The sequence below is a fragment of the Geotrypetes seraphini genome, chromosome 5, assembly GCF_902459505.1.
Source record: "Geotrypetes seraphini chromosome 5, aGeoSer1.1, whole genome shotgun sequence".
Lineage (NCBI taxonomy): Eukaryota > Metazoa > Chordata > Amphibia > Gymnophiona > Dermophiidae > Geotrypetes > Geotrypetes seraphini.
The window spans coordinates 11,993,754-12,009,513 of NC_047088.1; the positions used below are offsets into that span (position 1 = coordinate 11,993,754).

General features: G+C 43.4%; 1 protein-coding gene across 1 annotated transcript in view; it reads right to left on the reverse strand.

Annotated features, from left to right (window-relative positions):
- MSN (moesin) overlaps positions 1-15,760 on the reverse strand; it is a 152,464-nt gene that overhangs the window by 67,734 nt on the left and 68,970 nt on the right. The window contains exon 2 of the mRNA XM_033945391.1: positions 3,188-3,271. Within this exon, the coding sequence (XP_033801282.1) occupies positions 3,188-3,271 (84 nt within the window). The remainder of the gene's footprint in view (positions 1-3,187; positions 3,272-15,760) is intronic.

The following is a 15,760-nucleotide window of genomic DNA, read 5'->3' on the forward strand; positions in this document are numbered from 1 at the left end:
TCGCATGAGGAAAGACTAAAACGGTTAGGGCTCTTCAGCTTGGAAAAGAGACGGCTGAGGGGAGATAGGATTGAAGTCTACAAAATCCTGAGTGGAGTAGAATAGGTACAAGTGGATCGATTTTTCACTCTGTCAAAAATGACAAAGACTAGGGGACACTCGAAGTTACAGGGAAATACTTTTAAAACCAATTGGAGGAAATATATTTCCCTCAGAGAATAGTTAAGCTCTGGGACTCATTGCCAGAGGTTGTGGTAAGAGCAGTTAACGTAGCTGGTTTTAAGAAAGGTTTGGACAATTTCCTGGAACTGGATTGTAATCAATTTGGTTTTTGCAAAGCCCTAAGGGTAGAACTCTTTATTTGATACTTTACGATTGGGGTTGGATCAGCATGTCACCTTTTGTTTAATATCATTAGATATATCAGGAGCATTTGATTCAGTGGATCTTCAGAAATTACTGTTCAGATTAAAGCAGGGGTGTCCAATGTCGGTCCTCGAGGGCTGCAGTCCAGTCGGGTTTTCAGGATTTCCCCAATGAATATGCATGAGATCTATTTGCATGCACTGCTTTCAATGCATATTCATTGGGGAAATCCTGAAAACCCGACTGGACTGCAGCCCTCGAGGACCGACATTGGACACCCCTGGATTAAAGAATCTTGGAATGGGCGGTACTGTTTTTAATTGGTTTACTACGCATTTGGCAGATCATTTATCTTTCAGGTAAGGAATGGAAATAAGATCTCAAGTAAATACCCAGTGAGGAATGGCGTTCCTCAAGGATCGGCGCTCTCAGCGTTAACACCTATATGGCCACAATAGGTCAGTTGTTTCAATCTTTGAAGGTTGAATATCGAATATGTGCGGATGATATCATCCTTTTTTCCCCAGTGGGTGTATGGGGAGAAGATCTGGAGAGATTGATGAGTAATTATATGAGTGAGATTGTTGGATGGATGGGAAAGCAGGGTTTGAGATTGAATGTGGAGAAGACGGAGGTAATGTTTTGTGGGGAGATCTGACCAGGATAGGTGGCCAAAGGAATTAAAGGTGATGGATGAAGTACTGCAAGTGAGAGTCAATGACAATTCTAGGAGTAAGACTTGATTCAGGCCTTACAATGAACTGTAAAGTGGCTAAGACAGTACAAGCATGTTTCGCACAGACACATTTATTGCATCGAGTGAAACCAATGCCGTCCTCTTGACTTTTTGCACTGTTGTGTAGGAGATGGTCCTTGACTACTACAATGTCCTGTACCTTGGAATAACCAAAACCAGGTGCAGGGCATTGCAAGTGGTTCAAAATTCAGCGGCCAGATTGATAACGGGAACATCAAGATAGGAACATATTACACCTTATGACCTTTTGTTGTGCAGGGGTAAGATTGTGGAACTCCCTCGTTGGGCAAATACGGACATGTAGTGATAGGAGCACATTTAGAAAACTACTTAAAACACAATTGTTTGTAAATGCATTTCTTTAAGTAGTGATTTTCCGAAGGATTTTATGTATGTAACATTTTTGTAAACCGTTTTGGCTTAAAACAGTATAGAAATTTGTTAAAATAAATCTGTTATTGAGACAGATATTGGAGAAGCCACTGTTTGCTCTGGATCGGTAGCATGGAAGGTTGCTACTTTTGGGGCTTTTGCCAGGTATTAGAGACCATGAAGACGGGCTACTGGGATAGATGGACCATTGCTGTAACCCTGTAAGGATATTCTTATGTTCTTATCATAACGCAGCCCATGCTTGCTGGGACCCAAAAGGAGCCTCAACAGGTCTGTCACTGAAATGAGACTAGGCAAGTTGAGAGAGAACTATTAAGAATGAAGTGAACCCCCCCCCCCCCCCCCGATAATTGCAAATTAAGGGTTAAGAGTCTTCATAGCAGAGATAGAAAAACGTTCAGGCATGATTTTCTAAACTGAAGTCTCAAGAGCAAGAGGAAAACGGATCCGTGATCACTAAAATTCAGAACTAAAGTTAGGGGTGGAGACCGAACGGTATAGATATTCCCTCCATCAAGACCACACTCGTCCATCATCTGCTTACAATATCTGCTAGTCAAAAACCAAAAAGCTTCTTCTATCCAGTTCTGCTGCCGAACTACCTCAACCTTGGCCTGCAAAAAGAATGACAGGAGGAGGAAAATAAACACATCACAACCACACACACACACACACAGGCTGGAGAGAACGCGTCAGCCATGCTTTTTCCATTTGTTGGATGAAGTGCAAGACCTGAAGGTGAAAGGTGGCTTCAATGAAGCAGCTCCTAAACATTGTATGAAAAAAATAAATGAAACCAAACGACACATTTAACCATTAGGCATCACTATCATACTTGAACATATGGAGGCCGATATTCAGTCTACAATTAAGCCGCTGACCACCATGAGCTGAATTAAATTCAGATATTCAGCCCCTAGTCATATCCGAGCACTGGCATCCGAGCACCTGCATCAGCGCAGCTACCAGCCCGAGCACCATCTGATATTCAGACCAGTAGTCAGGTAGACCAGCAGATTAAAGTGAGGATAGCGGTTAGCAGACAGAATATTGCAACTAGCCCGGAAAATCCTAGCTATGTCCCTGGGTTGCCCAAGCACTGCCTGAACAATGCAGTGGTAGTCAGGCAATGCTGCTGAATACCCCTTCTCAGACCACCCAGTTAAGCCACACTGAGCAGACACCTCTTCTGCTTAGTTTAGCCCTTTAGAATAATCAGGCCCAGGAATTGTTATAGTTTTAACCACAGAAACAGTTATGAGTAAGGATACATCATTTGATATATTGTCTTTCTGTGGTTGAAAACCAAAGCAGTTTACATTATTATATACAGGTACACTCTTGCTGTGCTTTTACCACTAGGTAGCAGCACTTAACTAGTAGTGAACTGCAATGCATGGTTCAGTCACTAGGTGTCACCATACACAGCAATTAAGAAAGGTTATGGTTCATTACTACCCAAAATGTGACACTTCTATACAATAATCTTTCCAAAACACCTACTGGTCAGTTCTACAAGTCTAACAGATCTACTAAATTCCTTAGTCTTAATCTTTTAGTCACATCTATTTATAAGTTTTGCTTTCTTTTCTGACGTACATGGTTGTTTGCATCCTCCTTTCCATGCCATGCAGGGCAGATGTCCCAGGCTGTTCTCCCCTTAGCACTCACCTGATCAAAGAGTTGTTTCCCTGTGGTGTTGTGCTGGATAGCGAACTCCAGCTCCGCATCCATGGTAGTCACTCGTACATTGATCTGTAAAAACATGGAAACAAGATGCAGTTAGCCTTTAGATAAACCAGCATATCTCCCCTGCTCCTAGATTATACACTAGACTTAGGTGGGGTGTGCCACATGCAAACTAGTTAGGAGCTCTGGATGCTCATTTTTCCCCCGAGGATGGCACACAAAAGAAACCAATTTGGATGTGCACTGCATCTAATAGTATGGTATATTCCTGTCCACAGTACTAAGGGGATCGGAGGTTGAATGGACTGCTCAATCTTTCTCTGCTATCATGTAGGAGAGGCTGCGTATTTCACACTCCTCAGTAACCATGACAAATGCATCAAAAGGGTCACAAGGCAGCAACGAGAGAGGTCATTATCGCTTTATTACTTTGCACCCTGCTCCTTCTTGTGCCAAGATAGACATCCATACTATCTCCTGCTATTTTCTTTAAACAACTCTGCAATACCCTGTAGATGTCTGCCTCTGAATATTTTCAGTCCTTTTTCTCTCTCATCTTGTAATCTACTTGCATGGACCAAAGCAGCACAAATTATGTTTGTTTATTTAAAATATTTATATCCGTCAAATCCAACAATGCTAAGTGGGTTCCAAAATTACATACATAATCAGAAAAAAAAACAAGATAAGACAGGAAAAAAAATATAAAATCTATGTAACAAGAGCTAAAAAAAAAAACAACAAAAAAACAAACTACACACAGAAACAACAAATTTAAATCATAAAAACTGCTTCAAAAGAGGGGGAAAAAGCAGATCATACAACTAAAAAAGGTATTCAATAAAAAAACCACCTCAAGCAAATTTATAACCTCATAAATCGACGTGCACATAAGACTGTTTTCACACCTTTCCTAAACTGAGACAAAGTAAGAGCCTGCCTTAACTCCAAAGGAACAGCATTCCAGCAAACCGGACCCTGTATGGAAAACATACGTTTTACAAGTTAGATAGATTCGCAAAGATCAAAGAAACTCGCCCCATCCATGGAACGTAACCTACATGATGGTTGATAGGCCTGTAGACCGGAGCGCAACACTGTCGGACGGTTATTTTGCAACAGCCTAAAGATTGTACACAAGACCTTAAATTCAATTTTAAGGTCGATCGGTAACCAATGTAGAGCACGCATGATCGGCGCATTAATACAGTAGTTGAGAGAACTGGACCTGGACAGCAGATTTGCTACCGATAACAGTGAATAAATCTCTAAAACCAGTCCATGCCAAGCTGCATACAGCAATCCCCTATCCAGCCTCAAAAGCCCCAAATTTGCTTCATGTTTCAGATCCTTTGCTCAAGTGACTGGCCAGGACTGGGAACACTGTTGGACATGGTGTTTGGCACTTCCAGTAGACCTGCTAAGCCCTTAATTGGTCAGTGACCAGACTTGGGCTGCCAAACACCCTATCCTGATCATTCAAACTGGGAAGTCCGAGGACTGTTGCTGCAAATATTGCACAAAGGTGGGAAGGTTGGGGGGGAGGGGGATAAACAGAACAAAAGGGGCAAAAAGGTTGTGAATGAAGACTTGGATGAAAAAAAAAATTAACACATTTCTATTCTGTTTATAACCTAATCACATACACAATTCTAAATTAAAACAATACATCAAACTTACAACTCTTTATAAATAATCAGGCTTAGAAGGAAAAGAAAAAAAAAAAATAAACACCAACCAAAGACATCCCCTAATCTAAAGGAATGCTCTAAGAAATAGGTGAGTTTTTAAGGATTTTTTGGAAAGATTTCCGATCCTAACAAAGCCTTAATGGACCGTTCAGAGCATTGTGGACCAGCCACAGAGATTGCTGCCATCCAACAGTCAAAACACATCCGACTGGGACAGAGTCTGCATTATACAATTTCAAGACTTTCCACCGATGGCCACAACTCATTTACAGTGATCTGCAAATGAGAAAATGCCTCTAATGCAATCAAAAAATTGATCCAAACCATTAGGGGGGAGGAGGGGGGGATTATTGCCCGATACTTAGCTCCAGAGCAAATGGTTTATTTATGCTAATATACCACCTTTCACTGGGTAGCAACAAATTGGTTTATAGAATATTCAAGAGGCAAGGAAACGGAACTACAATTATGATAAGAAATTATACAGAAGAGAGAGAAAAAAAAAAGAAAAGAGTAGGGTAAAAAGAAAAAGAACACACACTGCAATCAAAGGACAGACATTAGGTAAGTAACTTCTGGGAGGCGGATAAAAATATCAGGTTATCAAAGTCGGCCAGAAACACACGAGTCTTAAGACCTGCTTTAAATTGTGGAAGTGTGTGATGCAGTGGTTAGAGTTACAGCCTCAGCACCCTGAGGTTGTGGGTTCAAATCCTGTACTGCTCCTTGTCACTTAATCCCCATTGCCCCAGGTACATCATATAGACTGGGAGCCCGCCAGGACAATTAGGGAAGAATGCTCGAGAACCTGAATAATTTGTAATCCACATAGAATTGTAGGATATGCAGAATATAAATGGTTAAAAACAAAAAAAATACCAAAAAAAAACCACACAAAAAATTGTGGCTTCCTGTGCAAGGTGCAGCACGCAGGAAAGCACGGAAAGTGTGTCCATAAAGGGTGGCTCTGACTTTAGCACGCCTCATCTGGATCTTTTGCATATTTCTGTGGCCCACATATGACCAATCTGGACCCCTGAGGAAGATGTGTTAATCGAAACACGGACCGTGTCGGGTCCTTGTTCCCTTGATACATAGGTGGACCACATCAAAAACACCAATGCCGTACATCACATCTGCAGTATTTTCCTTTGGTTCTCTGTTGTTCGACGTATACTGCAGTTTTGCTGGATTCCCTTCTTCATTGTCTAAATTTTGGCAGTGACATTTCTAGATGTAATTGTTTAGGCAGAGAATTCCAAAGAGAAGGGGGCCAGGTGGGGGGGGGGGGGGAAAGATGAGCATGTTCCTTCCCAATACACAGGAAGACACTCACTCAAAAGAAGCTATTATTAAATATCTACAACTTTTTTTAAATGAGTCAGAATTTATTATTCAAAATCATGTCCACATTTAACCACATCACTTACACACACTGTCATAAAAATCACCACACCAAGAGCCTATTCTACTTTCATCTACAATAAATGAACGTTCAAAATATTGCATATGTGCAAAATGCGATCAGAATTTTACCTTATTTTAAAAAAAATTCCCTTCATAAGTATACACTAGAAAGAGATGACGCGTACATTGCATATGTGAGAGCCTGTGTGCGTAAGGATTCAATTGCTCAGACAAGCATGATGGGTCCTTAAAAACTAACCGCAAGTTATTTTAGTTTTATTTTTTTATGCAGTAGTTATCCTAACTTGAGCAAAAAAGCAATCAAGGGTTTGTTACCATTTGGATCTTATCTTTGCAAACTTGGATTTTCAGATCTGACAGAAAATAAAAAAAAAAAAAAAAAGAGAACTGCAGATGATGGATGATAAAATGCGCATTTGCAATGTTGACTATCGAGCTGCATTTTGAGTTAATTTGCACTGAAAAACAAGCCCATCCATCGCATTGATTAGCAATTCTATTTTATCTACTTTTAGTTTCACTGTTGTTACAATTAACCCATACCTAAGCTTAAAAAAAACTCTCAAATTTAATTTTTGGTTGGATATGCAATTTTGTAATTTCAATTATAATGTGCTGCAAAAAACCTTTGCTCCATTTAGGGCTCCTTTTACTAAGCTGCGATAGCGGTTTTAACACGTGTTTAGCGCGCACTAAATTGCCATGCACGCTAGACACTAACGCCAGCATTGAGCTGGCGTAAGTTCTAGCCACGTAGCGCGGGTTTAGCGCGTGGGGCAATTCTGCGTGCGCTAAAAACGCTGTCGCAGCTTAGTAAAAGGAGAGCTTAGCGTGCTGGAGCTTAAAGAAGTTTGAGAGACACCAACTTGTGTGGATTTATCCTCGCAGGTTTGCGTGAAAACTTCATTGTGTCTTCAGTAGCTGCTCCCACTGTACGGAATGCATTGCAAGTGGAATTGCAATCAGAAATGGACGCAATTAATTACTCCATAAAGACAGCTCAAAGCTGGAAAATTGTTAAATAACTCCAAGCATTGAAAGTCGTCATTTGCTACAGTGTGGATGGAAAAAGAAAACCAAGAGATTGTTAACTGCCGATAGCTACAGTTAAAAAAAAAAAAAAAAAAAATGGATTATAATGTTTTCAGCCTGTGTTTGTGGATATACTTGCGACACTGTATTCCGAATACACACAGGCTTTAAATTTTAAGTTACTTGTTACCATATTGAATTTTTAGAAATAGCAGGTCAAGTCTTAAAGGTTTTGCCCTGCAGTACCCATGCTGTACACAGTTCAGCCACTAGAGGGGCAACATGACATCACCTCCACGCTAACCAGAAGTTAGGATGCGCCCATTTGAAGTATTAAGATTCACTCTAACCTTTCCATAGTAAAAGCCCCATTACCTGTATTTATTTATTTATTCAATTTTCTATACCGTTCTCCCAGGAGAGCTCAGAACGGTTTATTCAAATACTCGAGCATTTTTTCCTGTATGTATGTCCCAGTGGACTCACAATTTATCTAATGTACCTGGGGCAATGGGGGGGGGGGGATTAAGTGACTTGCCCAGGGTCAAAAGGAGAAGCGTGGGTTTGAACTTACGACTCCAGGGTGCCAAGGCTGTAGCTTTAACCACTGCCCCACACTTTCTCCTTCAACATGCAAAAGTATTTGTGAACAGGTTAAATAATTTTAAGACAGCAGATCCAGCACAAGATATTCCAGGTTTTCTTCTTAATGTGGCTGATCACTGACCTACTCAGAGGCAGGTTAGAAATGTCATGTTGTGGGCATGGAGTTAGTTAATAGTAAATTTACTGTTTGTAGTTTGGCATTCAGCTTTATTTTTCCAAGCTGGCATGACAACTGCTTTAAAATACACTCAGTTAATGTTCAAGTAACAGCAGGACTGAATCCCTCTTACAGGGCTGAGCGGTACTGGCTCCCTCCCTCCCACCCAGAACAGCCTACTGATTAAAAACTAACATTACTAGCATGGGGGGGGGGGGGGGAATCAGACCATCATTACTAATACATTCAACTGTTACTTGAAAAAAAAAATGCATGCAAACTCTTTAGCATTTCATCTAAAAGCAAAAAAAAGAGGATAAGGTTCCCTGAACAGAAGCTCTAAGTTCTCGATGACATCATCGAATTAAACGATCCCTTTTCTTTTCTGTGTTTGGTGGTGGTTGTGCAGACCAGGCAGACAGCAAGCACAGCCGTCTTGGTTCAGGAGCACCTAGAGGCAAAGAGTGCCTGGCACAGCTATCACCTCCTCACATTCCTGAGACAACTTGGAAGAGGAGCCTCTGGCATTCCCAGGACTATCCAGATGAAAGGAATTTTCCCTGTTCATTAACTTGCACTCAGCATTTCCAGCCAGGGTGGAACTTGCACACACACACAAACCTACTCAAGATAACAGAGGAATCTCAATCCATTGAGAACAAGCAGTGGGGGGGGGGGGGGGGGGGGGAAGACTCTGCTGTCAGAGCTCATGAAGCAGTAAAGAGCATTTGCCTAAGCTCCTTCCTCATCTGCACAAGCCTCAAACACTTTCAAATCCTAAGTAGCAACATTCTAGCGCTCAGATTGTGATGTCATAATGCCTCATTCCACCAATGCCTAAGCTCCTTCCTCATCTGCACAAGCCTCAAACACTTTCAAATCCTAAGTAGCAACATTCTAGAGTTCAGATTGTGATGTCATAATGCCTCATTCCACCAATGCCTAAGAGCCAACTTCATCATTGATGTCACAATAGCTCAACTGTCCTATACTTGGCTCACATAAGAACAGCCATACTGGGTCAGACCAACGGTCCAGGTAGCCCAATATCCTGGTTCCAACAGTGGCCAATCCAGGCAGAAGCCCAAACAGTAGCAACATTCCTTGCTACCAATCCCAGGGCAAGCAGTGGCTTCCACCACGTCTGTCTCACGGTTAGAGGAGCTGCCTCCGCACCCTGAGGCTGTGAGTTCAAGTCCCACTGCAGCTCCCTGTGACCCTGAGCAAGTTGCTTAACACTTCATTGTTCCAGGTACAAAATTAAGTACAGCAAATGTCTGATTGTAACCACACCGAAAAAGTGGTATTATAAAGTCGCATCCCCATTTCCCTCTCAATAACAGACTATGGGCTTTTCCTCCAGAACTTGTCTAAACTTTTTAAACCCAGATATGCTAACCGCCGTAACCACATCCTCCAGCAACAAGTTCCAAAGCTTAACTCTTTGTAGAATGAAAAAAATATTTCCTCCTATTGGTTTTAATTTCTCTGTACCTTCATCGAACGTCAAAGAGTCATTGTATTTTTTTATAAGAGTACAAAAAAATTAATTCACTTTTACCCACTTTTACACCACTTGGGATTAGACCTCGATCATAACCATCCCCCAAAAAACAAAACAAAACAAAAAAACCCTCAGTCGTCTCTTTTCCAAGCTGAAGACACCTAACCTCTTTATAGCCTTTCCCTCATACGAGAGAATTCCACCCCCTTTATCATTTTGGTCTCTCTTCTTTGAACATAAGAATTTGTCTCCGGTGGGTCAGACCAGAGGTCCATCCCGCCCAGCGGTCTGCTCCCGCGGCGGCCCTCCAGGTCTATCACCTGTGCTGTGGTCCCTGACTATTCCTATAACCTACCTCAACTCCTATCTGTACCCCTCGATCCCCTTATTGTCTAGGAACCTATCCAAACCTTCTTTGAAGCACTGTAACGTGCTCTGTCCTATCACGGCCTCCGGAAGTGCGTTTCACGTGTCCACCACCCTCTGGGTAAAAAAGAACTTCCTAGCATTTGTTTTAAACCTGCCCCCTTTTAATTTCTCCGAGTGCCCCCTTGTACTTGTGGTTCCCCACAGTGTGAAGAATCTGTCCCTGTCTACCTTTTCTATGCCCTTCAGGATTTTGAAGGTTTCTATCATGTCTCCTCTAAGTCTCCGCTTTTCCAGGGAGAATAGCCCCAGCTTTTTCAACCTGTCCGCATACGAGAAGTTTTCCATACCCTTTATCAGTTTAGTCGCTCTTCTCTGGACTCCCTCAAGTACTGCCATGTCCTTCTTGAGGTACGGCGACCAGTACTGGACACAGTACTCCAGATGCGGGCGCACCATTGCACGATACAGTGGCAGGATGACTTCCTTCGTCCTGGCAGTGACGAATTCTAGTAACATAGTAGATGACGGCAGATAAAGACCCGAATGGTCCATCTAGTCTGCCTAACTTGATTCAATCTAAAAATTTGTTTGGTTCCCCCCCCCCCCCCCCCCCCCCTTAGCTATTTCTGGACAAGAATCCAAAGCTGTACCCGTTCTGTGCTTGGGCTCCAATTGCTGAAATCTCCGTCAAAGCTCACTCCAATCCATCTTCACCCTCCCCAGCCTATCCTCTACCAAATGGCCATATACAAACACAGACCATGCAGTCTGCCCAGTACTGGCCTTAGTTCTTCAATATTTACTCTTAATTTCCGATTCTAGATCCTCTGTGTTCATCCCACGCTTTTTTGAACTCCATCACCGTTTTCCTCTCCACCACCTCTCTCGGGAGCACATTCCAGACATCCACCACCCTCTCCCTTTTTGATACAGTAACCAGAATTGAACACAATACCCAGGGTAAGGTCACACTATGGAACAACACAGAATAATGGAAGGTCCTATTTGTGCTTGCATAAATCAATGTATCTAGATAAGGGAATAAGGGGCAGGATATCAAACCCCCTTCTCTGAAGATAGTGGAAACCCGATTTTACTTTTCCAAGCAGTGAAGAGAACCATTCAGTGATCTGAATCCTAGTGGTGGAAAAGGGAGGCAAACCCAGCTGTCCAACGGAGAATGACATGAGGAAAAATTTGTCCCTGTCTCTACAAGTTCAGTCCCTGTCCCCGCGAGCTCGGTCCTTGCCTTTTCCCTGCAAATGGTCTGATCCTATCTGCACAAGCCTTGAATAGTTATGATTTTATTTGAACTTGTTTTATCTTATTAAAGTATAAAGAAAACAATATTCTATACAATTGTCATTTTATAAACACAAATAATACACAGCAAGGATCAACAAAACCCTTTCTCCCTGCCCCTTCACAAATATCCCCTCCACCATCAAGAAAACTGAACAAGCCAAATTATTACAGAATGCTACACAGAAAAATCATGCTAGCAGAATAATACCACAGACATGATAGGAAGTGTTGGGGAGTGGAATTAGGGCAACTGCCCCCTGGTCAGAGAGAGCCCTAAGCCAACTGGAAGCTAAAGAATCATGGCCTGGGCTTTGCAGTTCCCAGTTATGTCTAACACCAGCTCTAGCAGGATATATATTTCAAATCTGATATATTCTAATCACAAAATAGAAAATAAAATTATTTTTTTCTACCTTTTGTCTTATTTTATTCTTCAAATCATGTGGACCTCAGGCACTTTGTCTTCTCGTAACTCACTTGGCCAGGGTCTCCTGACCATTTTATATTTCTTCTATATGTATGTATTATTCCCCGTGTTCAGCATCTCCCTTCTCTATGTCACCTATACATCCCTTTCTAGTATTTCCCCTGTGCCCATCTCCCTGCCTTTACCATTCTATGATCTCCTCCTCCTGTGTACAGTATCACTCCTCTATATCCCTATCTCCCCCCCCTGCATCTTCCTTCTGCATTCTTATTTTCCATGTCTAGCCATCTTCTTTGTGTCCATTTATCCTCCCATGTCTAGCATTACCCCTCTGTGTCCATATACCACCCCCATGCAGCTTTCCCTCTATAGGTCCCTGTTCATATGCTTCCATCCATGCCATCTCCCCCCTTTTTGTATATCTCCCTGTGTCCAGATTCTCCCCTCTCTTACACTAATGTGTCTCTCACACTCTCTTTCCTCTCTCCCTCTGCTATGTTCAATATTTCACACACACTTCCTTTATCTCCTTGGTTCAGCTTTTCTTTCCCTTTCCTTCTCTCTTCCTCCCTATAGGTCCTGAACTTCTTTCCCTTACCTCTAGCCCCCTTCCCTTGGGTCCAACACCTCTATCCCATCCCTTCAGCACCCAGGTGTGGGTCTGGTACCTATCCCATCCCTTCAGCGCCCAGGTGTGGGTCTGGCACCTATCCCATCCCTCCAGCTCCATTCCACCCACCACAAGGGCCCGGCACCTCTCCCTTCCCTCCAGCTCCATTCCACCCACCACAAGGGCCCAGCACCTCTACCTTCCCTCCAGCTCCATTCCACCCACCACAAGGGCCCAGCACCTCTCCCTTCCCTCCAGCTCCATTCCACCCACCACAAGGGCCCAGGACCTGTTTCCCTTCTCCCCAATCGCTAGACCAGATCTGGCAACTGTCTCCCTTCCCTTCAGCTCCAGCCTGTCCATCCGCCCAAGCAAACCCCTCCCCCTTTTGAGGGTGCAGCAGCAGCACACACACCCCCTCCCTATCGCAGGTGAAACAGCCCGCCACCCTCCCTCTCTGGCTCCTGATCGCAGGCGACAAAAAAACAAAAACAAAAAACTCGAAACATACCTGCGACTCTCCTGGGTCAGCCTCTTCATACCTCCTGGGGGAAGGCCTACCAGCCTCTTAGAAGCTTCCTACATGCAGCACTGCTCCAAAACCTTCCGTTTTTTGCAGCAAGAAGGTTCTGGAGCAGCGCTATATGCAGGAAGCTTCCAAGGGGCTGACCCAGGAGAGTCGCAGGTTTGTTGGGGTTTTTTTGCCGCATGCGATCAGGAGCCAGGGAGAAAGGGTGCGGGTGCTATTGGACCTGCGACAGGGAGGGAGGAGGGCTGCTGGACTCATGAGGGGGGAAGGCTGCTGACCATGAGGGGTGGGAAGGGAGGCAACTCGTGGCAAAGTGATGCATGTGAAAAGAGGAACCCGAACCATAGCTATGTGATGCCGGGTTCTGTGTTAGGAGTCACTACCCAGTTAAAAGGATCTAGGTGTCATTGTTGAAGATCCGTTGAAAACCTCAGCTCAGTATGCAGCAACGGCAACTAAGAAAGCAAACAATGTTAGGAATTATCAGAAAAGGAATTGGAAACAAAGATGAGAATGCCATAATGCACTTTTATCACTCCATGCATCACTGTGTGCAATTTTGGTCGCTGCATCTCAAAAAAAGATAATAGTGGAATTAGAAAAGATACAGAAAAGGGCGACAAAAACGATAAAAGGGATGGGATGCCTAACCTAAGAGGAAAGGCTAAGTGGCTAGGGTTCTTCAGCTAAATCGAGTCCTCGTCCTAAGTGCACCCCTCAAAAAATGCAATACTTGACCCAGCCCTTCCCAAGCCACCCAACTGGGTTGAGACAGCAGGAGCTTTACCCCCCCCCCCCCCCCGAGTGGTACATCAGAACATATTGCTAAAAGGTCAGGTGCCACAATTTCTCAATGTGAAAATAACTCCACAGGATACCCACATGGTCCTGGGAAAGAGGCAGCATTACTGCTCCAGAAGAAAAATGCCACAGCGCTAGATAATCTTGCGGTCAGGGTCGAGGGTCTTCTGTCCACGAAACCATCCCCATTCAGTATTCAAACGCCACACAGAGGACTGGATCTCGCACAAAGAAAATCCAGCCCATGAAGAAAAGTAGCAAGATGCGTGTACTGCGTTTCGCTCGTGTACATTTTAATGCCATGTAATTTGCACCCGGCATAACACCGTGCACTGAAGCTCAGCATACTGGTTACAATTAATGCAAATTAGGACTAGTAGGCAAGCAGGCTGATTTGTGTGTCTTTCTGAACATTTTTTTGCCTTTGGTAGTCCCCCATTTTTCTGGCGTCTCAAAAATTTCATAGACCCTAACCATCTCCGTTTCCACTCATTTCACTGGATTTCCAGTAAAATTCATCAAAGTTTCCTTTTGAGTACTAAGATATAAGAGAGAGACACTGATATTCCATTAACTTTGGATGAACTCCTGTTTTAAATGAGTTGATGTCACCTAAACACGACTGATAGATGACAAAGAAATGTATATTGATACAAGATCCTCGGTATGTGCATTGAAAGCAGTGCATGCACATAGATCTCATGCATATTCATTGGGGAAATCCTGAAAACCCGACTAGATTGCGGCCCTCAAGGAGGGACTTTGAGACAAAAACTTGTCCTGTAACTACGGCATATTGTAACCTGTTAACTGTATATTGCAGGGGTCTCAAAGTCCCTCCTCGAGGGCCGCAATCCAGTCGGGTTTTCAGATTTCCTCAATGAGTATGCATGAGATCTATGTGCATGCACTGCTTTCAATGCATAGTCATTGGAGAAATCCTGAAATCCCAACTGGATTGCGGCCCTCAAGGAGGGACTTTGAGATCCCTGGCATATTGTGTATGTTAACCTGTAACCCCATCCTGAGCTCTTTGGGGAGGCCGAGATAGAAAACTAAAAGAAAAGGTTCTGTGGGGTGGGAGGGACTCCAGGCTCCAGCATTTTGCCCTGATCAGTGGGAATTCAGGTATTCCAGTGCCTGAGTGACTTGATAAAGAGAATTTTCTATCCCTGGTTTGTCTACCAGCAACATCCAACTAAGGCAGGGGTAGGCAATTCCAGTCCTTGAGAGCCACAGGCAGGTCAGGTTTTCAGATTATCCACAATGAATATGTATGAGATAGATTTGCATCTCAAGGAGGCGGTGCATGCAGATCCATCTCATACATATTCACTGTGGACATCCTGAAAACCTGACCTGCCTGTGGCTCTTGAGGACTGGAATTGCCTACCCCTGACCTAAGGGATGGTGGAAGAGAAGAAGCTGGAAGCCTTCCAGTATACTTTTCTGGAGCATCTCTTGAGGGATGGGGGGGAGAATTAGATGGATTGAACAGATCCCAGCTTGGGCTACACTGTTTTAAAGACACCTCCCCCCCCCCCCCAAGCTATTACCAACCACATCTGCTTTGTTTATTACTCATTTGTTCATGGCCCACTCCACTTTTACAGCATAAAGCTGGGACATGCTCAATGTCCGTGGATTTCTAAGCGTATTATAGTCGGTGTTTGGTATCCCAGGGCAGTGTGGAAAGAATTTGATGCTTTACTAGGAATTAAAGAAGCCCTCCACAACATGAAAAGAGAAGCCTGCCAGTCTGAAGAGTTTGTACTTTAATATTAAAATCCCCAGGATTAATACTGCTTGCCAGGTTGCATTTGTTCTGTGAAACACACACACAGGCACACTGGGAGTTTCCAGAAAGAATCGGGGGGCGGGGGGGGGGGGGAAATAGGAATTAAAAAGACAAACAGTGTCCTTTCATAGAAATAATAATTTAAAAAAATAATAGCTTTATTTATATCCCATCATATCTTTTCCGTTCAAGACGGTATACAGAAAAGTAGACATACAGTGTGGCTACCGCAGGTGAAGAGAACAGGGAGATTCCAGCATTGATTTAGTGGGGGAGGGTAAGAAGAGGGTGGGTTGCA